Genomic DNA, 26,550 nt, shown 5'->3' with positions numbered 1-26,550 from the left:
CTCGTGGTCTGGGAGTTCAAGCCCCCTGTCGGGCTCTGTGCTGACAGCTCAGAGCCTGGAGCCTGCTTCAGATTCTGTGTCTCCCTCTCTCTCTGCCCCACCCCCACTCATACTCTGTCTCTTTCTCTCTCTCCCTCTCAAAAATGAATATTAAAAAAAAAAAATCAAAGTACCAGACATCTGAAAGAGTTAAATTTTCTAATTTTTTACACTTGCTTAGCTTTGCATAAATACATTTCACAGCACAATTTTATCTACTAGTTTGGTAAATCATAAAGAATAAAGAGATCGTCTCTTCTCTCTGCCCTTACCCTGAAATAGACACAGTATATTTGTTTTAAATACCAGATATAATTTTTTGAAGATAACATGGTACTTGGTCAGTATAAAGTGCAATTCAAATTTAAGGCAGAATTACAGCTTTTGTATATTATCAGAGTTGAGGCAATCTCTGCCTTGAAGAGAGATAAAGTGTTTGAATTGCCTTAAATTTCTGCAAAGTAAGCAAAAATCCCAAGCTATCATCATGTTGATAAAAATCTCAACCATTAGTGAGATTAACTTTGGTTGTGATGACTCCATTTGTCCCCCTGTCAACTCTGCCATGTTACTGCCAGTCTGTCCCCAGAGGTTGGCTTCCCTGAGGAGAATTTACTCCTCCTTTAGTGACAAAATAGCTGAAGTGGAACCGTATTAAAATGAACGCTATACCCATCGGCCTCCACCAGACGAAACTCAAGAGGCTTTGTTTGCAATCTGTAGCTAAAATAACATAAGTCTGTCTAATTTCATGCTAACTCTTTCCACATAACTTACTCAAGCTAAAGTCCATCAAGAACTCCAGGCCAGAAAGACTGCAGTTAGAAATTCCATTCTAAAGTTTCTCCAATACAAATAAAATAAATGAAGTTTAACAAAGAAAACAACAACTGTGTCTTCTCTGGTTGTCAACTACTAATTTCCTACAGGAGAAATATGCAGTCATAGCCCATAAGCAAAGAGTTTTAAAAAACCAATTCGTCTTTTGATGTGAACCTTTTTTATACAGAGAAAAAAATTCCAAATAAAATAATCCAGAGAGGTCTTCTCTCCTTCCCAGTATAATTATAAAAATAACGGCAAATTCCAAAGCACAATGAAATTCTATTTAAAACACAATCTGCTGGTTTGTTTATTTATAGGATCAAATTATCCTTCCTTTTGCATTGACCATGCATGTTTCTGTATTTTAAAACAAATCACAGTTGCAGAGTATTTACCTTGAATCCAAGTATAGAAATATTTACTGTTTTTTGCATTGCAATTTTTTCTAAATACTAAGCATAATTAAACTCCTAAAATAACAAAATCTCTGTTCCGTTCTGTATTTACATTCGGCCTGCCCACTAGAAGTACCGATATGTGAGAGAACCAAATCATATTTTTTTCTTTGGAAAGTTCCATGAGTGAGGGGGGGAAAAAAACTCGCATGCTACTTAAAAACAAAATCAATCCATCTCACTCTGGTTGTGAAACACATGAATGATCTTTAAAGAGAAATTTTAAAAGCCAGAACGAAACATCCAAAGACACTGAGTTGTTTCCCCCCACCCCACTGCCCTTCAGTAAATACCTAAAGATTAAAGGAAAGGCTCCAGCTTAGAGACTATAGATTACTCGCTTCCATTTTAGGATGGTGTTTACCAAAATATCATAAATACTTAATAGCAACTGTTCCTAGTGCTTCTAGCAAAAGGCAGTAAAATGAAACATAAACCTCAGCAGTGAAAGCCTAGGAGTTTTGCTTCACATTTCATCATCCCACTTCCCATCATCCTCTTTAGGGTAGCCTCGATTCTAACGATCACCAGAGACAGAGCAACTGAATTCCAAACAGAAATATTATGAGCTCCAGTGAAACTATTAATCATTAAAACGGAAAGAACAACAACAGCAGTCAAATACTCGGCCGCTGGGGCAAGGTGCCTGACAGCCACGAAACACCGTATTTAGAGGAGGGAGAAATCACACAAATTCCAATCCAAATTTTTATTTTATACTTCCTCCATAAATCCTATAAAACTTACCAGATATCAAGACAGTGAGGAACTCCACGTTCAAAGGATATAAGGGTCTCAGGCTGTCTAAGATCTTAAACTTGGAATCACAAACCCACGCTCACCGAGTTCAACGTCTAAGAATCAACACCAAATCTCACAAACAAAATATCAGATCTTCAGAATTATGCTGTGTTCACAGTACCAAACAAACTTCCTTTTTAACACAATGACTACCTGAACTGGACATCAAGATTACTGCCAACATTTGTAAAATGTATCTAAAATTATGAGCCTTTCTTACTCCCAGAAAAATACTCACAGAATTAATTATTCCTTTAAGAGCTTGAAATCCGCCTTTGACAGGGAAAACTTGTTCCTTGGAATCGGCGATTCTTTCCAGCTTTAGTAAAAGGAGGAACATTTAATTAACGGGTAGTTGAGACATACAAGATTTTATACACTTCATTATGTTTCAGTTATGTTCATCTGAAAAATTACACTACAGATTAATTCACCAGGGTAGCCTGTCAGGAATTGAAGGAGACGGCATCAGTGTCATTCTAAATGTATCACAATGAAATGAATCAGCCACAGCCCCTTTACATCGGCCCCAAGTTTGAATCTCAAAGCAGTGCAGAGCTCTGCTAGCTGTAAATGCCATGAGACACAGGAGTCCTATGTCACATTCAACCAAAAGTTTAAATGCAAAGTCATCTTGGTGAGCAGAAAAAAAAATTAATATATAAACCCTCAAAACTTAATTAAAAAATTTTGTTTTCCCAAATCCCTGCACTCCTAAGAGTCAAGTTTTCAATCAAACTAAAATACCTCTATAAGACTGTCATAATAATCTTGTCAGTTGAGTTCAAGAAGGAGCATTCATATTATTTTAATCCAAATGTATATCCTACAATATTAGTTCCTTCAAATCAAATGAATAGTCACGAAATTTAGAGTTTTGTTTTCAGTAATGAAACCTATCAAAACTAGACGTGACTGATGCAGCTTTCAAGACATATGGCCACCTTATAGAAAACCTTTAGCAAATGGTTAGCATCACAGTAAGTCATCAGTGAAAAAAATTTGATAAGCTATCCTTAGGACAATTATGTAATTTAGATTAAAGTTTACAGATCTGCTGTACTCACTTGAGCTTGTTCAAAGTCCAGGACACCAACACAATAAACTCTAGCGCCAAATGACCTGGATATCTTTGCCTATGGAGAGAGAGAAAGACAGAGAAAGACAGAGGGAGAGAGACAGAGGTGAATTATCCAAATATCAAGCTATCCATACAGAGACACACAGCAAAATACACTGGGGTATAAAGAACAGGTTCAGGGGCGCCTGGGTGGCGCAGTCGGTTAAGCGTCCGACTTCAGCCAGGTCACGATCTCGCGGTCCGTGAGTTCGAGCCCCGCGTCAGGCTCTGGGCTGATGGCTCGGAGCCTGGAGCCTGTTTCCGATTCTGTGTCTCCCTCTCTCTCTGCCCCTCCCCCGTTCATGCTCTGTCTCTCTCTGTCCCAAAAATAAATAAAAAACGTTGAAAAAAAAATTTAAAAAAATAAATAAATAAATAAAGAACAGGTTCAGCTCAATACTCACCTCTCTCTCTGCATATGATGGCACCAGACCGTCCAACTTACCATCTGTCAGAGCAATTATGATACTGGAGGTTTTTAAGCCTCCTGCTTTCTGAATTTGTTCATTTGCCTGAAAATGAAGAATAATTATCCAACTAAGAATTTTAACTTTTAACCAGCATGCTCCATCAAGCTGAATTTAGGAGTCTGACAAAATCAAAATATTATAGACTGACTTTTAAAACAGGGTATTTTGGGTTAACTGTTTTATTTGAAATGTGCATATATTCCCAGTATAGAGTAGTTACTATTGGGTTTAAAGGAGATAAATTTTAAGCTTTGATTGACTAGTCTGAATGTAATCACACAGAAGATGAAAAATTCCTTAAAAAGCAAAATGCCATCCAAAGTTTTCTTATCACCATGGTAAGTCAGTCTCATCCTTAGAATAACAAAAGCATGTTTAAAAACTTTTAAAGATAAACATGTAATGGGGCCTTTGAGTTTTACTAGAGAGTTACAGTTTATTGTATTACAGAATAAGAAAACATTCTCCCCTATGCTTATAAATGTAAAAGAACTTACTAGCTTTAGTCCCTCGTGGATGTATGTTTCTCCTACTGGACTAACATGTTTTAAATCCTCCAAGCCTTTACTAATCTTGCCCCTGAAAAATAATGCATTATAACATCAAACAAAAGAAAAATGAGCAAAGGTCACAATAAGCACTTATCAAAAAACATGGCAGTATTACAACTCAGGTTTCTTCAGTAAGAGGAAAGAACATGGACCTTGAGGACAGATAACTTCTCATACTTCTCGCTATTTTAGTTAAGTATTTAATAGCATTTATATTTTAACTACAAAAAGTAAAAGTACTGATGATGTGAAACATCTTGAAAAATCTAGGGATATTCTAGGCATTTTTGAAATGAGAACAGATAATTTATATTGTATTTTTTACTAAATGTTAAAACATTTTCCTTCATCCAAAATAAACAAGGACTGAGTAGGTCAGCTCAAGTGAAAAAAGCCTTTCTGAAGCACTTAACCACTTCCCTACACGTTGAAAATTTTCTTTGTTATTTGCAAATTTCCAAGGCACATTACTTAATCCTTAACTTATAGAAATCAACATTCTCCATTTTTGTTTCCAGAGTCAAATATCTCAGAATCTAGTCATTTTTGTAACATCTCACCCATCCGAACACTGGACAGCTCATTGTCTTGAATACGGCAGGTAGTAATACATATTTGATGAACAAATGAAAGAATAAATGAGTAGATGGGTGGATGGGTAGATGGATGGATGGATGGATGGATGATAATGGATTCTTGCAAGAGGCAGTATAAATGAAAAAGATGAAAAACTATAGAAGAATCTTTTCCATCATGACTAATTAGTGTTCCAATGTGGTATGTCTAAATGAAGTATGACTACACAATTAAGAGCTATTTTATGTGTATTAAGTAAAAGACTCCTTTTTCAGGGTTTTTTAAATATAGGTTCCAAAGACCCCTTGAAAAATAAAGAAACTGTAAGAGTCATATGAGATAAATATAACAACTTTACAAAAACAATCTGAGATAAACTTAAAATTTCATTTAAAAATTTTAAGTTTAAAAGACCAGAAGAGAGATCTTAACATATTGTTTTCAAAATTTTAGTTTTTAAAAAGAAGCAAAGAAAAATACCTTTCTAAACAGAAGAGCCTTGAAATGGTAAACTGAAGTATAATACTTTTTTTTAAAATTTTTTTTTCTTTAATGTTTGTTTTTGAGAGAGAGAGAGAGAGAGAGAGATGGGGGGGAGGGACAGAGAGAGGGAGACACAGAATCCAAAGCAGGCTCCAGGCTCTGAGCTGTCAGCACAGAGCCTGACGTGGGGCTCAAACTCACGAACCATGAAATCATGACCTGAGCCAAAGTCAGACACTTAATCAACTGAGCCAGCCAGGCGCCCCTGAAATATAATACTTTAAATAAAACATGAAGAGCACCTGCACTACTAAGAATGATAGATGAAAAATTAATTATAAAAAGCGAATTATCTGAACATCAAGGAAATACTGGAGTCATACATAAACGTGTGTGTGTGTGTATAATACACTATTAAAACATGTCAGAAATAGTAAAAAAAAAAAAAAAAAACAACTTATGCAGCAATGTTGTATGTCAAATACTTGAAATAAATGAACCATTTACCAGAGCTTCAATCATGTTTTAAAAGTAACTTCTTGATTATATGTTGATATGGCAATGAAAATTATTATCAGACAAGTTTTCCATCTCAAGAAATGTTCCAAAAACACAAGACAACTTTCAAAGTTTGACCTTAATCTTCTTCCTTCCTGATTCAGTCATCTCTTCCTACCATCTCTGTCTCTCTTAATACCTGGTTTAAAATCAGCCTATTCTGGAAGAGCCTGGGTGGCTCAGTAGGTTAAGCGGCTGACTTTGGCTCAGGTCATGATCTCGCAGTTTGTGAGTTCGAGCCCTGCGTCAGGCTCTGTGCTGACAACTCAGAGCCTGGAGCCTGCTTCAGATTCTGTGTCTCCCTCTCTCTGACCCTCCCCCATTCATGCTCTGTCTCTCTCTGTCTCAAAAATAAATAAACGTTAATTTTTTTTTTAAATAAAATAAAATCAGCCTATTCTGAACCTATCTTTAATTTAATCACACTCTTTCTTGTAAGGTACCGCAAATAGACCCTTGTTCAACTTTTACTTTAAAGAACACTTTGGCTCTCAAATACATTCTACTTCGAAATAATGTAACTAATTTAATTTAACTGAATCTCATATTTTAACTTCTCAACTAGAATGCAAGTTTACAGTGGGCTATCACTGTGTCTATCATTTATAATGTATCCCCTTACTCTGCATTTACTGCTTATTATAATGACTTTTTTTTAAATTTTTTTTTAATGTTTATTTATTTTTGAGACAGAGAGAGACAGAGCATGAATGGGGGAGGGTCAGAGAGAGGGAGACACAGAATCCGAAACAGGCTCCAGGCTCTGAGCTGTCAGCACAGAGCCCGACGCGGAGCTCGAACTCACGGACCGTGAGATCATGACCTGAGCCAAAGTCGGCCGCTTAACCGACTGAGCCACCCAGGGGCCCCTATAATGCCTTTTACAAAGTAAGTGTTCAATAAATGTTTCAATCTGTCCTAGGAAAAAGATTTCTAATTCCACAGATGATGGAGTAAATCACATAATTTATAAGCTTGTTTTACCTAAATATTTATGTTTAGTGTCTACAGAAACAACTTGAAGCTGATGCTGTCTCAATGAGGACAAAAACCAACTATTTGATGCTTCCCAGAAATGAGTGGTAGCATGGCCTCAAGCATTGTTTGCTACCAAAAAGGAAATGAAAAAGAAAACTGAAATTTAAGTTTACACAGATTCTGCAAGGTAAAAATCACCCTCTCCATTCAGCTTAGATTCACTTCACCTTTTAAGTACTTCTAAGAACCAGACACCAGACAACAGCAGCAGACAACTCTAAGTTAAATGAACTTGCCCAGTGTGGAATTCAGAGCTTTTTTGGAAGGGATGTCTCAGCTAGCTCATTTCATTAGAAGTAGAGTACCCCTGGCTTTTCTATCCATACCCACACCTGATACCATAATATTCTACATAGCACTGAATTCCATCATTCCTTTTGCAGCCGCACTGTCCCTAGAGGAAAAGTGTTTCTTGCCCACAGTCAACATCAACACACATGAGCCCTGGTCTTATCTCCTTCCAGTGTAATGACACAGTCTGTCAGCCTCTACTGCCTCAACAAGTATCACTTTAGGGGGAAGGAAAGCTAAAACAACACAGGGCAGATCTCAGGGCTTCAAAAAATCACAAGCCACTAAAAAGAAGTTCTAAATTTGTCTATGCATAAACAGCTAATTTAGGGGAAAGCAAATGATGTTGAAGGTTAAAAACAAGACTCATTCATCTACACTAAGACTTGAAGAAGACTCTTTAAAAAAAAAGGCAAGTGAGGAATGATAAAAACAAAAAAAAATATTTACACATTACAAAGCTCAAATCCCACAGCCTCTTAGATCATCCTCACCAAGTTTGGTTTTAACTTTAGGTCTTCAACTACAGGAAGAGAGATACCAAAACTACTTTGGTATTTGTTGTGAAGCGGTAGTCAAGGGCACTGCTGTCATAACACATAATGTCCCCTATAAGGTCTCGAGGCAGAAGTTTCTTGTCATCCCTGAGTAATCGCTACATACTTCCTCCATTCTGCTAACTACAACTACGTGAACTGTTTCTTGCCCTGATTATTGGGAAGCCCACGGTAAATCTCTTAGTCATTCACAGAATTCTGCTACGCTCCTATGATTAACCTATTGCTACATCCTCTTTTGCAAGATCTTAACTTTTCCTTTTTTATGTTGTTATCTTTCTGCAATGTTATTACGTTCAGTGACGCCTCAAATACTTCTTGGAAAGAGACTTGAAACAAGTAAAATGGGACATTAAAGCTCCGATTTTTTTTGTTGAGAATCAGGGGGCCAAAATGTATCATCAACTGTTTCTTTTTTATGTTGTAATTATACTGATTAGAGAGAGAAAGAGAGAGAGGGACAGGGAAGAAAGGCAAAAACACGCAGACTCATTTTTTAAATCTATAAAATAACACTTTCCACTCTGTTAGTATCTTTCAAATTTCTCTGCTGAGTAGGGAAAGGAAGAGATAAAAGGGAAGGGAAAGGACAAAAAGACAAGAGAAGGAAAGGAAACACAGCAACTACAGCTGCCATATAATGTGCTACATCAATGGCTTTTCCCCACGCATAGAACACTTTGCATTTTGAAAAGCGTTCAAGATGTCATCACTAAACATAAATATATATTGTAAATAGGGGCATAATAAAATGGTTGGCAAAGAATTCTAACTTGCCCAACTAACACAAGTGAGGCACATTTTTTTTTTTATTTTAAGTAACTTTTACCTGTGACTAAGGACATTATGTTTATACAGTATATCTGTATGGTAATTGAACTTTTCAGATTTCAAAGCTCTTTCCAGATTTTAGTCAGTCTATATCCCCCTGCTGAGCACCCACCGCAAGTGAACACTGAATCTATGTGGTGATATGAGAAGGGCTCGCAAATAGTCCACACACATCTCTACAGATGCACCTTAGTTCTCCACCGTGGCTGTACCCTGGAATCAATGATGGGCTTAAAAAAAATCTCTTCAGGGCTCTAACTGAAGAGATTCTAATTTACTTGTTTTGTGAAAGATTCGGGTATTTTTTAGAAACTCCCCAGAGCATTCTCCTGTGCAGCCAGAATTAAGAACTTCTAATCTGAACTAATTTAAAAACCTTTGCATGTTATTGGAATGCTCTTTTCCTTAACTATTTTGCCAGTCAGTCCTCTACTGAAGGGGCTGGGGGGTACCTAGGATAATCTTTTAAATTGTACAATATACTTTCTCAGATGGTACAGTTTACACCCAGAGATAATACAGATTAATTCCAAGCCCTATCTTGTTTCTTCATCTGTAAAATAGAGGTGAAAATATCTACCCCATGGGGCCATTGTGAGGATTCAGTGGCACATAAGTACTGAGTAAGCTGTAGCTACTATTGTTGTTAAGTTGATATTAGTCATTTCCCGTGTTAGTAGGATTTTGTTCACCCAGTCTACTTTGTCCTTGATTCTAAGGAGAGCTCACCCAGCAAACTGAGAGTTGAACATTTTGATATAGAAACCAGAAAGGAGGAAAAGGAAAAAGAAGAGAGGAAAGAGTTATAGTGAACTCCTGGAAAGAAGTTAAATGGGAAGCTATGTGATGAGGTAGGAAGACTCAAGGATAGAGCAAATTAAAAATGAACTGCAAGTCTGGTTCTGCAACTAACGAACTGTATAATACCAGCAGTTATTTAATCTCCTGGAGCTCAGTTTCCATATCCATAAAATGTAAATAATAATGCCTGCTCCAGTTGGGTTTTCATTCATTCATTTTATACGTATTTATTGGGTGTCCACTATGATATTTACAACATAATGTTATTTGGCACCTTTGAGCATTCGAAAGGAAGTAAGTGACTGGTCAGAGAGGGTATTAGGAGAGACAGGAGAAAGAAAGTGACTAGCACCCAAAACAAATCCTCTTCATTATAGTTTCTCATTTTCATTGCTATGTTACTCTTCTGGAAAACCTATCATATAATGCATATGTATATGTGTTTGGTACAAAGTGAATGCTACATAGACATTAGTTATTATTCTCTTATCACATAATGTGTCAGGGATGGAGTGGGGTCATCCACAAGCCAACCCTCAATTCTTTCATTATGCCACTCTGCATCAAATAATGAATGTAGCATACAGGTCAAGCAATGGGGCCTTGGCCTCAGTTCCTAGCCCTAATGCCTCTTAGTCTTGCAACATTGGGTAAGTTATATAACCTCTCTAGTCTTCCATTTCTCCCACCTGAAAAATGGGGGTGATGGTAGTACTTACATAGTAGAGTTGTTATAAAAATTAAAGATACTATTATATGTAAAATACTTAGTATACTGCATGGCACATAAGTATTCAATTATCAATACCAACTTTATGTCTATTCACTGTACTATCTCTTTATCCATAAAAGAGAACATAAGCATGAATTATCAGCTTTGTTAGTCATGGTTTATAAGCCTCATTTGAGAACTATCCCTTTAATCACCCCTGATGAAACACACCATTTTAAAACTGTACATTAAATCACACAAACTACAAATCATATGCATAAGGTTCACTATGGCTCTTGAGTAAACAGTCAAATACCAACAATCTCAAAATGTTCTTCTTTTATAGCACAAATTTTTAAGATATTTTTTTAAATTTTCAGTCATTTCTAATTAATAAAACTTCCGTCCTCACGTTGTATTAGAAAGTATTTCTGCATATTGTTAATTATTAAGCCCTTGAGAGTTTAAATTTAATAATACCATACAAAATCATGGAGATAAAGCAGAATGTTCCAATCTATTCTAACATAACTCAAGAAGGACATAATGGTAATATTAAAATAACAAAAGGGAATGTATTAATGTTGTTAATAAATATTTTAATATATAGAAAACAATAAAAGGAATGAGAGGAAAAGGGTAATAATAAATAATAAAAGTAAAGGACACTTGGCATTTAAAATTACTGAGATGGATTATGGGTCATACTAGAATCTGAAGACTAGCACTGAAATCACCTATCTCATTTGTTATTTTGGTTATATACAAGTTTTATATTTTTTTCTCTAACTGAACATATTTATTTCAGAAGAGATTCATCTTGGAATTTCACTATTACTTTTTATAAAATCCCTAGTAGATAATCTCCAAATATGACCTCTGTCAATTCCTTCCCACTCATGTATGCCCATTCTTCCATCAAGAGATGACATTTATCTCCTCTCCCCTTGAATCTGGTCTACTCCTGTTACTGTTTGGCAATAGAATAAGGTAGAAGTGATGTTGTTGGACATCTAAGTCCAACCTTTAAGAAAACCAGGGATTTTGTTTCCTTCATCTTGTAATGTTTGCTCTTGGAATGCTCTCTCTTGGAACCCAGTTATCATGCTGTTAGAAACTATGCCACATTCAGAGGTCCCATGGAGGAGAATCAAGTTATTCCATTAAACAGCTCTAGCTGAGCTCCAGAATCAACAACCAGCTTCAAACACAAACAAACCAGCCTCTGTGACTACAGCACCAGGTAATACCACATGGGGCAGAGAAACCTCCCAGCCAAGCCCTCAAACCACAGAATCGTTAATGTTAATAAAATTGTTCTTATTTAAGCCCCTAAGTTTTGGGGTGTTTTGTCATGAATCAAAAGAGAAATTGGTACCAGAAGTGTCATATTTCATCTCTGTGGATATTCCCAATTCTTTGATTAGGGCTCAACTCAACTTAGGGGAACTGTATCTTTGTGGCTTTCAGCTCCATCCTCTGGGCTTTGGTTTTACTTACTGAGTCATTCTTTTTTCGCAAGTAGACCACGTGTGATTCCTTCCTGCCCATATAAAATTGAAGCCCAGAAGTCTCTCATTTTGAAATCTCTATCTCTTTTAATCCAAGTTGAAAAAAGCCCTTTAAAAATTTTATGATTGGGGTGGCTGGGTGGCTCAGTTGGTTAAGCGTTTGACTTCAGTTCAGGGCATGATCTCATGGTTTGTGAGATCTCATGGTTTCTGTGCTGACAGCTCAGAGCCTGGAGCCTGCTTCAGATTCTGTGTCTCCCTCTCTCTCTGCCCCTCCCCCCACTCATACTCTGTCTCCCTCTATCTCTCTGAAAAATAAACACTAAAAAAAAAAAATTAAAAATTTTATGAGATCCCCATGTATCAAATTATGTACATTTTCTATTTTGCACATTACCACCAAAGGACAATGGTCCTTTCTGCTTCAACCTCCAATTTAACAATTTTGCTCACTGCCCTTCCAGTTTTCACTATCAATCTCTTCAAGGTCATTTGGCACCTACCTCAGTCACATTTCCATTTTGGCCATAATCAACTACAATAAAATTAGTGGTGTAAAAAACACAATTTCCTATTCCTCATAATCCTCTGCATTGAACGGGCAGTTCCTAAGTTTCACACATTGTCAGCTAGGAAGTAGGAATGGCCAGAAGAGTTGAAATGCTTCACTTACATGGTTGGCAAGTCAGAACTGGTGCTGGCTATTGCATAGCTCAGCTAGGACTGTTGATCATTCTCTTCTCCACATGGCTAGGTTGGATTTCCTCTTACGATGGTGGTCTTGGGGTAATCAAAGTTTTTATATGACAGCTGGCTACTAGGAGCACAAGAAAGGAAACTCCCATGCCTTATTAAGGCTTAGTTCCATGTTTTCATGGGCTGAACTCTATTGGTTAAAGTCGGCCATAGGCCCACACCAGATTTTTAAACTTTATATTTAAATGAATTTATAAACTTAAATATATGTAATTTAATTATGTATTTAAATATATGTGTGTGTATATATATATATATATATACATATATATGTATATATATATATATATATATATATATATATATATATATATGTTTGTATGTGTTCTTTACTTAAATGGAAGCCACAGAACAATCCACCACAAAAGCTACAAAACTTCATATACTTATGCTACCAAATGCCAATTTAGATAAGTGCATGTGCATAAATGTTATAAATATTTGTATCATACGTCAATTGTTTGTCCTCAAGAGATTATTAGCCAGGAACATTAATTTTTGAAATAAATAGTAACTGCAAACAAAATGTAGCAATGCAGTAACTTTGTGATGATCAGCCAATTACATATAATTATAGAGTTTTTTTAATGTTTATTTATTTTGAGAGAGAGAGAGAGCATGCTTTCAAGCAGAGAAGAAGCAGAGAGAGAGGGAGAGAGAGAGAATCCCAAGCAGACTCCACGCTCTGTACAGAGCTCAACGTGGGGCTCTATCCCACGAACCCAGGATCATGACCTTAGCCAAAATCAAGAGATGAACATTCAAGCTACTGAGTCACCCAGGTGCCCCAATTAAATGTTTTCTAGAAGGTAAAATTTAGCAGATTGAGTAGAATATGAAACACTGTTCTCAACGTGTTATTTTACATCTCTACAAATTACCAATAATTTACAATCCACTTAGCACTTTAGTCCTTAGTACTCTACCCGAGCTATTGCATATAAGGCACTTAGCAAAATCTCTGACACATAGTAAGTGCTCAATAAACTCCATCTACTACTTTTACTGCCTCCTTCCATTAATAAAACATGATACTGGGGCGCCTGGGTGAAGCCTCTGACTTCAGCTCAGGTCATGATCTCACGGTTCATGAGTTCGAGCCCCGCATCAGGCTCTGTGCTGACAGCTCAGGGCCTGGAGCCTGCTTCGAATTCTATGTCTCCCATTCTCTCTGCCCCTCCCCTGCTCATGCTTGGTCTGTCTCTGTCTCTCAAAAAATAAACATTAAAAAAAGAATAATAACAAAACACGATATTAACCAAGCTGATAAAATTAGAAAAAAAATAATGAACGAAAATCTGTTCATTCACTGAAATATACCCACTTTATTTAATCATGTTATTATATACTACTATACTACCTACTGCATGAAGGATAAACTGCAAAAAAGTAATTGCTCTCTACTAGCTCCTCAACTTAAAAAATGTTTAAAGGTTACAAAGCAGGGAAGGAGTTATCTTCTAAGCACAAACATTGCTAATGCATTCTAATATCTTAGGAACTAACAGGTTTAGCTAACTTTATTGTACTTTATATAAAAACTTGCTCATTGTTTATTTAGCATGTCACTCTAAGACCAACATATGCCAATGTCTCCATGGCCCAAAGTCCAAACCAAAGAATCCAAGGTAACAGTCCTGGACTCAAAAATATCTGCTTACAAGATGCTCTGCACAATCTGTTTCTTGTGAAAAACATTCCCTCCAATTTAGTCTACACTTACTAATGTATGCTACATGGTTCACACCTGAAGTCCATACTTGCTGCAGTTTGTATATTTTTATGCCATTTCACTATGCTTTACTGAGGCATGAGAAATTGACCTCTACATTTAACCACTTCAGTATACGGGTTTGTCTCCCAGATCTGAGTAACAATGTATTTAATTTTCTAGAATATAAAGCAGATGTAGGACTGCACCGAAAGTAACTATTAGCACATCCATGACTAGAATCTGAGCTGCTATCTTGCCCAGACCTCTCAGGATTAGTACAATGTCTGGCCAAAACTTACTTTTGTAAGCAGAAGTAATTACTTCCCTAATATAATTAGCAACAACCAAAAAATTATAGTCACTTCTCACCTAATGCATGACGGATAAACTGCAAAAAAGTTTGTAAGAGAACAGAGTAAATTTGGAGGATGAATGCGTCTTTGAATTATGACAAATTCTGACTAATTTTGAGATGTGGGGAAGAGGGAACATAGAAATTCTGAGGCAATGCAGTGGTTAAGTGCTTACACTCAGGAGTCAGACCTGGGTGTGAATCCCAGCTCTCACTACCTGGCCGTGTCACTTCGAGCAAATTCATTTGATGTCTCCATACTACTGTTAGAATCCTTGCACATTAGGATGAAAATAATGATGGTAGTATACACTGATAACCTCCAAATCCCATCTCAGCCTGAGACCCCTTTCCACCCAACATCAGTTAGGCCTTCTCATGCATCATATGTCTTTAATCATCCCCACCTTGCTCTACGGGAGAAATGATTAGCTCCTTTTATTTTTTATTTTATTTTATTTTTTTTTAATTTTTTTTCAACGTTTTTTATTTATTTTTGGGACAGAGAGAGACAGAGCACGAACGGGGGAGGGGCAGAGAGAGAGGGAGACACAGAATCGGAAACAGGCTCCAGGCTCCGAGCCATCAGCCCAGAGCCCGACGCGGGGCTCGAACTCACAGACGGCGAGATCGTGACCTGGCTGAAGTCGGACGCTTAACCAACTGCGCCACCCAGGCGCCCCGATTAGCTCCTTTTAACAGACAAGAATTGGCCGACAAGAGATGAAATTACTTGCCCAAGGTACACAACTAGTATATAGTTTCCATGTCTACTTGACTCAAGGTCCACTCCTGGTGTTTTCATTTTAACAAGGAGCTTTCAGGACCCTCCAAGGTAGCAATTGGATATGTTATTCCCAAATGCTTTCTCTCTAACCCCCCCTTTTTTTAATTTAAGCATTTATTTAAATTTTTACAAATAATAAATTAATGTTGAAATGAAATTGAATAACCAAAGTGTATGGAAATTAAAAAATTAAGATTCTCCCCACCCTGAATCTCACTGCGAAGACAGTATTGTCCTTAGCAGTTTGTGGCACATTTTCCAGACTTTTTTCCATGCATTTATGATCACACACACAGACACACACACACACACACACACACACACACACACCATAAAAACAGTTAAAGATTTTTTGTTTTTATTTTAGAAAAATAATATCATACTTAGCAGACTGTTCCTGCTTTTCCCAATTAATGTATCTTAAATAAATTTTCATATTAATATATATGGATTTTCCAATTCATTTAATGACTACATAGTATCCCATTCTATATATATATGTTTTAATTACAGTATCAATTGATAAGCATCTAGATTGAATGTTTTTCACTATTATGAACGACACTGCAGTGTCCAATTTTGCACATACCTATCTTTGCACACTGGTGCTAGTATTTCAGTGGAACATGGTCCTAAAAAGTAGAATGGCTGATAGGAACCTTCTAACCTTCTACAGATACTGCCAAATTTCTGTGCAAAATAAATGAATCAATTTATAAGTTCCCAATTCTTATGAAGGGCTATTTTATTACAAGTAAATTTTTAACTCAGATTTTAAGGAATTAGAAGAAATCTTTTTAAATAACAGAAATGTATATATTATCTAAACTTAATCAAATGACTTTAATTTTCTGTAAGTTTGCCTATGGAAACTTCTCAGGTCAAACAATTATATGATTTATTTTTAATATGGGGAACAAATATATTAAAAAGACAATCGGAGGGGCACCTGGGTAGTTCAGTCGGTTAAGCGTCCAACTTCGGCTCAAGTCATGATCTCACCACTGGTGAGTTCTAGTCCCACTTCAGGCTTTGTGCTGACAGCTCAGAATCTGGAGCCTGCTTTGGAGTGTGTGTCCGCCTCTCTCTCTGTTCCTCCCCCCACTCATGAACGCGCTCTCTCTCTCTCCCTCTCTCTCTCAGAAATAAACATTAAATTTTTTAAAAATATATTCAAAAAAAGAGAGTTGGAAATGTTTATAACTGATCTGTAAGAATAGGAAAGAAAATCTAAGTCATCATTTCTCATTTCTTAAAGAAATAAAATATATGACAGTACTTAATAATTCAGGTTCTAGTGTCAGACCAATTCAACCATTCATTCAACAAGTATTTGTTGAGCGTCTACTGTGTGCCAGGCTCTGTTCTGGTGTTGAATATATGAACGAACAAGACAAAGAAGACCCCTCTGCTCTCTCACAACTTATGGTAGGGTGATGGAGATAAAAATTAATTAATTAATAGAACAATTTCAAAAACTGATAACCAAATAGAGTATTGTGACAGATTTCTGGGGAGGAGGGCCAGGGTTCCTGTAGACTTGATCCTGTAGGCTAGGGGTCTTAGAGAAGGGGACACATGGGATGGTGCCTAAATGGTAAGAATGAGCTGGCCAGGGGAAGTTCTGGGGCAGAGGGAGAGCAAAATTTGTAATCTGGAAACAAGCTCAGTCACCTCAGTGAATGGAAAGATCAGTGGGCTAAACTGCGGCACACAATGTTGTACAGGAGGACTGGGTAAAGCCATCAGGTAGGGCTTTGAGGCCACCAGGAGACATGTGCCTTCTGTTCTAGGCCATTAGAACTGCCTTAAGCATGAGAGTGACATGCTCTACTTTATACTTTAAAAGAGCATTCTGGCTAATATACTGCTCCCCACGTATTAAGTGTATGTCCTTGGATAAGCTACATTACGTTTCTTAGCTGATATTTCCTCATTTGTAAAGTTAAGATAATAATAGTATGTATTACATGTATTAATATGAGGATGAAATGAGGTAATGAATGGAAAGCATTTTGCACACTGCCTAGCACATAATAACTGTTCACTAAATGTTTTCAACTAAATCACTTTTACATCATTAAGATCACATTGAACTGAAGTGAGCATGGTTCACCATCCCCAATTATGCAGCCTAATAGCAAAAAAATATCTTTTAAAATTAGTCCTGATTCAAATCTCTATTATTGGGAGGCTGGATTTGTCCATATTGAATCAACATGGCACTTTTCTCCTATCTGATCCTATGATACAGCCCTGAGCTATTTATGCGTATGTGCACACTCCTTCCTCTCACACACACTAGATTATTCATCTCTGTGTTGGTCCCAGAGCCCATAATGCTCAGTACATCATATATAAGGTAGGCAAGCAGGTAAGTAGGTAGGTGGAAGGATGGGCTAACAGATACACAGAGGACAAAAATCATGGGGGTGAGAGAAAAGAAGAAAGTGTTTCACTGAAACACTTAAAAGAGTAAAGTTTTTATACTATGAGTATGCAAAATGCATAACTGATCCTTTCTTGCCAAGTTTATTATTCTATTCATGTATTTGCATAGTAGTGGACCCCATGCTGAAACCCCGTAAGAAGATGCTGCACTATCATAAGGACTTACTGCCTTCCAATCTTGATTCATCTCTACTGAAAATATTTAGCAATACTCTGAAAAACATGAAAGCAGTACTTCTCATAATAATCACTGTACTGTAGATTTATGAGCAACAGAACCAAAATTGTGAAATCTGCCATGTTTCCCATTTACCTGGCTCTCTTTGTGAGTGTGATATGTGACATCAAGAGTGTTTACATGTAGAATTCCAATTTCTAGGCTTTGAAACAAAGATCCACAATAGTAGTGGAAACATTTGTTCAGTGATTTTGCACCTAAATATGTGAAAGATTTCCACATACCAGAGAATGTGTAATAGAGGACAAGTGACCCTATATCCAAATACACAGAACCACAGAAATTTGAGAAGTTACTGATTTAATAAAATAAAATTAGTAAAAGAACAACTAAGAAATAATATCCTTTGTCCTGTGATATACAAAGTACTTTTTTATGCAATGTCTTATTTTGACCTTCATAACTCTCTTAAGAAAATAGCAGATAATCAGTAATAAAAATTACAAAAAGAGAAAAAAAATATGGCCAATTATATCCGAAGTTCATGGACATAAAAACTGACATGTTGAGTAGATGACTTGCCCCAAGTCTCTAAATCAGTACGTGGGACAGCTGTAATTGTAACCTAGGCCCTCTTAGTGCACTTTCTGCCATCCCATACTAGTTCAGCATGTCACAAATAGTGCAATTCATTAAAACTGAATGTATCCCTGGGGCGCCTGGGTGGCTCAGTCAGTTAAGCGTCCGACTTCAGCTCAGGTCACGATCTCGCGGTCGGCGAGTTCGAGCCCCGCGTCGGGCTCTGGGCTGATGGCTCAGAGCCTGGGAGTCTGCTTCTAATTCTGTGCCTCCCTCTCTCTCTGCCCCTCCCCCGTTCATGCTCTGTCTCTCTCTGTCTCAAAAATAAATAAACGTTAAAAAAATAAAAAAAAATAAAAAAATAAAAAACTGAATGTATCCCTATTTAATAGAGAAAGGAGCAAACTGTATATAAGTTGCAAGTAGCATTATTGAAATTTCTCCTAGAATATTATAAATCCTTTCAAGCAGGACAATTGTCCCTTTAAATAAGCATAATTCCTCGCTAACCACTAAAATACTACATATTCCCTAGATCCAAACAATAATAATAGTAATAAATAATCACAACAACAAAGCTTTCATCTCTTGAATACGAACGTACCAGACTCTGTCCTGCATTCTCCACATTCACTGAATTTAGTTCTCACAACAATCTTAAGAGGTGGATATTGTTATCACAATCATCATTGTCATCATTACGCAAATAGATGGACAAAACTGAGGCATCAAGAGATTAAGTATCTTGTCCATGACCATTTGGCTAGTACATTGGTTCAGTGACTCTTAACTGCAAAATGCTTATGTTTATGCTGCATCTTGAAATAGAAGCCTCTTTATCCCATTCCTTTCCTCAATTAGATTCAACCAGTGATAAAGGAAAAATCTCTAATTTAGATTAACGATTTAAACCATTTCTACGCATGTCTAAGCAATACCAATTTTGTTGACCAATGACTACACTTCATCTTCCAAGTGCTGGAAGATCCATATGTAAAGTGCCTAACAGAGAACCTGACACAACATATGCAGGTGACAATTACTGAGAGTCTACTATGTGTCTGGCATTATGCTAAGTGCTTTTCCCTGCATATGCACCCCATAAGTGTTAACACTGTTCTTTCTTTCTCTTAATGAATAGACTCCTTTAGAACTATCTGGATCCAAAGCTGTTTCTTTGAAAATTAAGCTGGGCAATGAACAAAATTTCTTCTCATGGAGGCAAAGAGTATTAAATCACCAGGTATAGAAAGCTATTGTAGCTGGGTTATAAGGGACTACTATTGCTCTGGCTCTTGATGGCACACAGATGCATACAAGAAAGTATGGAAGGAAAGTATTGATGAGATGACTGAAGGCATAAGCTGGACTCCTCACCTACAGAGCTTATTTCCTCTCCAGAAAAAGTAAAACTTAAAGCACAAATAAATTATAAGTTCATTCATGTATATACATATATATATATATATATATATATATATATATATATATATAGGCACCTAAGTGGCTCAGTCAGTTGAGTATCTAACTCTTGGTTTTGGCTCAGGTCATGATCTCAGATTCATGGGTTCAAGCCCCGTGTCAGGCTCTTCATTGGCAGTATGGAGCCTGCTTGGGATTCTCTCTCTCCCTCTCTCCCCCTCCCATGTTCGTGCTCTCTCTCTCTCAAAATAAATAAATTTAAAAAAAAAAGAAAAAAGAAGTATATATATATATATATATATATATATATATATATATATATACACACATATGTATATGTACATATATATAAACATAATTTCCAAATTAATTCTGTGAAGTATAAATAAGTTCTTTCCCTGAGTCCTTTTAAATATTATGGTTCCTTAACTAAAATTTAAATAAAAAATTGAAACAAACAAATAAGAATTATGTTCTCTTGACATTTTTAAAGAAAAAATAATTTATAAAAAAAGCTGTATTCAAGTATAACTTTTCAGAAATCTGCTATTAAGCAAAACACAGCTTTCACAAGATTATATATTTTTTTCATTTACATGTATAATCTTTGTATTTGTATTTATATATCTTTATATATATTTAAACATATAATATATATTTTATTTGTATATATTTATAAATTTATATATAATATTATATGTATATACATTATAAATAAAACTAGCAAGTTCCTTTACAAGGATAAATATATTCAGCATCGGTGGACCTCAGCATAAGACTGAAGATCTGTGATGTCTCCTGAATCTAGTAATTATACAAAGAGATCTATATCTCTCTCCTCCCTAATGTTCTGCAAATTCCTAGTCGATTAATATATTACATTTAAACAAGAAAGATGTAGAACTACTTATAGCAAAAGAGAGGTAGAAAGCAGCAAATACACCACTAAGGCAGAGATCTGGGTTTCATTGTACGTTCCATGGACAATACGAATGATATTGATTTTCAGATTATCTGGTCTTTTATATTACGCATACCTCCTTTCCTTTCTATTAGTGAAGAGAGCTGAATTGTCTGTGCATTTGTTTGAGTCCACTGAGAGGCCCGAATCACCACTTGGAAATATCAATCATTCCTTCCAGATTAGTCTCTACTAAGAGCCTACAGTGAAATGATAATGCACTAACCTGTCTCCAGTTAATGGCAAAATAATGGTTGCTTGAGAAGAAAATACAATGAAAGATAATCTCATTTGAGGGCTGCAAAATAAGAAAAGAGGCAGTTAAAACATTTTTAAAAGAAATATTGATACAATACAGATATATAGTTATGGAGTCTCAGTTAAAATCGGACTCTGATGGTCCAGGCTTCTTTTAAATAGAACTCCCTAAATAGATACACTAACTCTGCTTAACATTACTGCATAAGCCATTTTGGATTCAATCAGTGATTCTCAGCACTCAAGCAATCCTCCATGACCCATAGGGCCATTTAAGGAAGAGACTAACTAGAAAGATAAATTCTAGGCCAATGTAAAATCCTTTTGTAGAAAACACTTCTTCCCTTGGTTCTACCTCATCTCCTTAAAGGAAGCCAGACCCTTCTGAGTGATTGTCATTAACAATATTTAGGGCTACGGAGCAGCTGGTTTGATTTAATCACCACAATTACGATAGGAGTTCAAACAAAAGCTATCTGGAAGTAAGAATACTTATAGAGTGCCATGGACAATGTGAAAGAGACCAAGCAATTAGTTTGATTAGACATTTTCAATTGCCCAAGTCTCAAACATCATATTTCTATATGGCAACACCTGCCCCAGTTAGCTACATCCTTTAAGCTTGGGCATTTATCTCACGTAATAGTTCTTGACTCCATGACACTCTATGCAACTATTACTAAGATCTGAAACTGCAGATAGGAAACAAAGATCTGTAAACTAAAGATCAGAATGATCTCAAAGACTTATCCATATTTGAAGTCATTCTCTTCAGCAGTCACCCTTTATTCACTTCCTACAATGTTTTATGAGTCAGTAACTAAGCAACTAAATTTGAGCCAGAGAACTGTGTATTACAGAATTCCAACGTGCAAACCAGACCAAATAAATAAAGGCCCCACTTCTTAAAAACGTTGTATTGAAAGGATCCGTTGCTTTCGATCAAAATCTGTGTGATACGTTCTGCACTCTCAGATTAAATCAGAAAATTTATAAACAACTGTCTCTACTGCCTTTAACATTTAAAGATATAGGGCTTATTTATTTTTCTTTCCTAGACAGTTTTACTTCAGACCCTGTCCAGAAATGAGAGTGTTATACTTGGCTTCTTAAGCAGGAGACTGATGATTGAACATGGACAAGCATACATTTTTATAGGGATAAGTTTACTGCTGCCAATAACCGAAAGCAAGGATTGCCTAGGCCTCTACAGATTGTTTGAAGTTACTTGCAACATGACTTTCAAAATGTTTTGATCATCCAAGCCTGTTTTACAGAAAACATTTGGGCTAACAAGACTGAAAGAAGCAATATTTAATGATACACTCCTTTTTGTGTCCTTTGCATTATCTTGATAAACTTGCATTTGCTCGTTGCATTTTTTCCTTTAAAAAAAGAAAGAAAAAGAAGGCTCAAAAGCCTGGTGTCCTGGGGTTATTTTTAAACAGAGATGCCACTAATTTCTAGTTACCTCTAAATAAGAGAGTAAGCTGGATTTCATAGCAGTTATGCTTTTTATAGGAGAGAAAACCAGTCTTTCCTAGTAAGGCTTATTGCATATATAGAACAGTTAAATTTTAAACCAGCCACACACCCACACATTGGGTAAACACAACTCTTTCTTTAAACACACACAAGTGCCTTTTCTGGTAGTGGGTTATTAACACATGTTCATTTGAAGTTTACCAACACTTTTTTTTTCTTAATGAGGACCTCTACAATGCTAAGAACTGTGTGGAAGGAAAAATATATTATGGATACTATTAGCATAAAATTTGTTTAATGTGATAAATTATGAGAAAGCACAACTTAAATTCAAAACAGATGAAAATTCAGAAAGGAAAAGACATTTGGAATAGTATTTGAAGATGCTTCCCCAGGGCCTGAGCCAAATTTCTGGGATCCAGATGATAAAAGCCCTGAAGAACTGAAGGGCTGTCCTAATAACTACATGTATGTAATAATGATCTTGAGGCACTGAAAAATCAACATCTCAGTAAAGACTCTCCCTAAAAAGTTTTCAAAAAAGGGATACCTTACACTTCAGTCTACTTCCTTCCACCTCAAACCTCCCTACCTAGAAAAGTAAAGTGGGAGAAATACCTCACAAATCTCTCTGTAAGTTGCTGGACAAAATTGTAAATTTCAATCCAATTGTTTGCCACACTCCCAGACCTGTAAAATGAAAACGAACTGATCAGAAAAAACAAAAACAGAAACAAACAAAAAAAATATTTACATAGGGTAACCTGACCTCTTCTTCAAGCAAAATAAGTGTATCAGTAGCTAAAACTTAGGTGCTAGAAGAATCAAGGAAATCAAGCCATCTTCTAGGACCACCTGCCCAATTGTTTGGAGTAGATCTCAACTCTTCAAAATAAACACAACCTCCCCTCACAGGAAATGAAAAACACCCTGAGTGTGTGGACCCTAGGTTTTCCTGGCCACAATGAAAGCGCAGTGATCAGGATAAGACCAGGCAAACTAGCCAGTGAGGGGGTAAGGACAAGGCGGGGGGGGGGGGGGGGGGGGCGGCGAGGAACAAGCCCGTCTGGGTTACAGAGATGCAGACGGCTACCCCAAACAAGACACGCTCCCATTTCCCAAGAGGCCCCAAGACTGGCAAACAGTGACTACCCTACTTCCCCAGAGAGCCCAGCAGCTCCGGGCTCCTACGATCACCTCCCCCCCGCCCACGACACACACGTACACACACACACACACGCACACGCACACGCACACACACACACACACACACACACAGCCGGCACAGATAAGAAAGCGCTTGCCCTTTGGACAGGGCACAAAGTACCCGTCCTCGGGTTTCCAACACCCCTCCTCAGAGAGCACACACATCTCTGTCTCCTCAGCCACAGCTCATCCAGTGCCACCAACAGAAGACCCTGGACCTCCCTCCGGCACTCACTTGTCCAGGACGAAGTAGAGATCAAAGGCTCCTCTGCAGGAGGGCTGCTCCTGGGCGCTCACCAGCCCCCCAGGACAGCTGAGCACCAGCAGCCACAGCCCAGGGACCAGCCAACTCCCGGGACTGCGGGCCAGGGACAGCCCCGCCACCATCCTGCGGCCAGGGGCCTGCGACTGCCTCCTGCTCGCAGCCCCCTCGACTCGACTCGGTGGGGACGCTAAGGTGGCAGGAGTTACCAGGGATGCACCCTGGGGTGGGGGCCAGCGAGCAGCGAGGGCGCCGGCGCCCGGGGCAGCAGGACCCACTAACTGACTGAGGGAGGGAGAGAGGAAGGGAGGGAGGTCCTAGGAGGACAAAGGGAGACACTGCAACCGCCGCAGCTGCCGCCGGAACTCTTGACGAATCCCAGTGGAAGAGCGATCCAGTCCTCCCCCTCCGCAGAGTTCCTGCAGACAATGAGGGCCCACGGCGACAGCGCTCAGGAGAAGTTCGCTCCAGGCTTCTGGCCGAGCCTTTAGCGGCAGCCGCGGACCCCGACCCGAAGCCCCATTCCGCCCGGAGCGCTGATGTCCGGCGGCTGCAGTGCCGGGCGGGGCAGGCGCCCTCGGGACGCGGGGATGGCCGCGCAAACTTGCAGCAGAGATCCCCGTCCGCTGGTTCCCTTCCTCCGGCGGCCCGACTCCCCCCGCCCGCTCTCCAAACTTTCTTCCCAGTGTTCTGCTCTGGCGCGGCGCAGCCGGGCGGTCCCCTTTAGGGGAGGAGGCAGAGCGGGCCCTGGGGCTAGCGATTCCAGGGAAGCCGCTTCAATCAAGGCCAAGAGCAAGATCTGGCCAGGTCTCTCTCTGTGTGTCAGCCTGCGTCTGAGGGCGGGGGCGGGGCCTCATCTGAAAGCACACACGCACACTTGTGGGTTCGTGCCTGAGTTCAAGTTGACTAACGTTTGCCAGATTTTGAAAGGGTAAAAGGAGTTTACAAAAACAAGTGTCCCCTAGATACTAAACATATCCGTATAGCCTGCAGGCCTGGCCTATTTCAGCAGCTGTGCAGAAAGGCACTCTGTGTTTGCGAGACCAAAGCCTAGCAATTCCAAGGGAGGTGGTGGCCTCCGCCCCACCCCCACTACCGCAGGCGCCCTGCCAGCTGTACTTGCTGCGGGTCTACCTCCCTAAGGCAACTTCCTCTTTGTAAACCTGGTTTGTAGTTTCAACTTGCTGAGCCAAAAGGGCGGGGCGGAGGGCAGAAAGGGGGGAGGGAGGGGGGAGAAGCCTACGCAGAACTCGTTAGGAGCGGAAAGTTGTACCTCAAAATATTCCATCCAACTGGCGTTACCCCCAAGTTACAAATAATTAAGAATTTCATCCCCTGGCAAGGTAGGCCGTCCTTGTCAATCTTGGGCCGGGGCTGAAGGTCCAAGGGCACTCACATTCTCTGCTTACTGATTCTGCACTTCCTCCCGTCTCCTCCCCATCACCTCCACCTGTGACCTCCCCGTTGTTGAAAATGGCTTTTAGAACTTGCAGTTTCACTGGTATGATGAAAGGGGAAAATGAAGTATCCCCTCCTCCTTTATATTTTATTTAAATCGATGCTTTATGATAAAAAGTTCATGTAGTACTTAATCATATACTACCTTTTAGCATCTCGTTTGTTGTCATATGCATTTAACTTTTCACTTACATTACCTTCCATATACAACCAGATTTGTAAGCTCTTTGAGGATAGAAACCAGGCACTTTAAAAAGGTTTACTGAGTACCAACTATCTGTTAAGCACTGTTCTAGGACTTACAGTGAAGGCACAGAACAAGAGCAGTCTGGTTGAAAAGGAAAAGCAGACAAAAGTAAGTAAATGTCCATATTAGCAGGTGGTTTGCAGAGATTTCAAATATGGCAATATAACAGGGAATGACTGACTAGGTGACTAACAAAAGGCAGCCAGCTATTCCAAGAACCAAAAAGAAATCCCTAGCTTTTGCAGGTCACCATAGGCATTAGCTTAGCACATTTAAGAAACAGAAAGGAAAGCAGTATGGCTACAGCTTTGTGGGAAAGATGAAGTAAGAAAGGCAGGCTGTGGGCAGATTATGTGGTGCTTTGTAAATTGTGATAAACAATTCAGATATTTTACATTACATTACATTTATATTCTATTAAGTGTGATAGAAGCCCATTAGAGGAGTTTAGCCTCTGGGATGGGGTAGAGGATAAAGTACTATGATCTATGTTTTTCAAAAATCTTTCTGGCTGATATGCCACAATGTATTTGGAAGCAACAGCAATGAAAGCAAGGAGGCCAGTCAGGAACTATTTCAGTATCAGGGCACAGTAAAACAGTACTTGGACCATCGCCCCTACAGCAGCTTAACTGAGGGATATGAATGGACAAAAGCTTTAATAAACCCAGACAGGAGCACCTGGGTGTCTCAGTCGGTTGAGCGTCCAACTTTGGCTCAGGTCATGATCTCACAGTTTGGTTTGTGAGTTCAAGCCCTTCGTGGATTTCTCTGCTGTCAGTGCAGAGCCCACTTTGGATCCTCTGTTCCCCTCC

General features: G+C 38.3%; 1 protein-coding gene across 3 annotated transcripts in view; it reads right to left on the bottom strand.

Annotated features, from left to right (window-relative positions):
- ANTXR2 (ANTXR cell adhesion molecule 2) overlaps nucleotides 1-25,322 on the bottom strand; it is a 151,293-nt gene extending 125,971 nt beyond the window's left edge. Inside the window, exons 1-7 of one of the 3 annotated variants that reach the window (XM_058722148.1) lie at nucleotides 25,304-25,322; nucleotides 23,181-23,252; nucleotides 21,046-21,117; nucleotides 4,208-4,289; nucleotides 3,645-3,752; nucleotides 3,188-3,256; nucleotides 2,359-2,439 (exon numbers count right to left, since the gene is read on the bottom strand). In XM_058722148.1, coding sequence (XP_058578131.1) covers nucleotides 2,359-2,439; nucleotides 3,188-3,256; nucleotides 3,645-3,752; nucleotides 4,208-4,289; nucleotides 21,046-21,110 — 405 coding nt within the window. In that variant the 5' untranslated portion in view covers nucleotides 21,111-21,117; nucleotides 23,181-23,252; nucleotides 25,304-25,322. Of the gene's footprint in view, nucleotides 1-2,358; nucleotides 2,440-3,187; nucleotides 3,257-3,644; nucleotides 3,753-4,207; nucleotides 4,290-21,045; nucleotides 21,118-23,180; nucleotides 23,253-24,003; nucleotides 24,874-25,303 lie in introns of those variants that run through there. The other 2 variants (XM_058722149.1, XM_058722147.1) reach the window with 2 other exon arrangements.
- Nucleotides 25,323-26,550: the final 1,228 nt, after the last annotated feature.

Source organism: Neofelis nebulosa, chromosome 3 (genome assembly GCF_028018385.1).
Source record: "Neofelis nebulosa isolate mNeoNeb1 chromosome 3, mNeoNeb1.pri, whole genome shotgun sequence".
Taxonomy (NCBI): domain Eukaryota; kingdom Metazoa; phylum Chordata; class Mammalia; order Carnivora; family Felidae; genus Neofelis; species Neofelis nebulosa.
The sequence above is the reverse complement of the archived record's forward strand: the minus strand, read 5'-3'. Positions and strand labels throughout refer to the sequence as shown.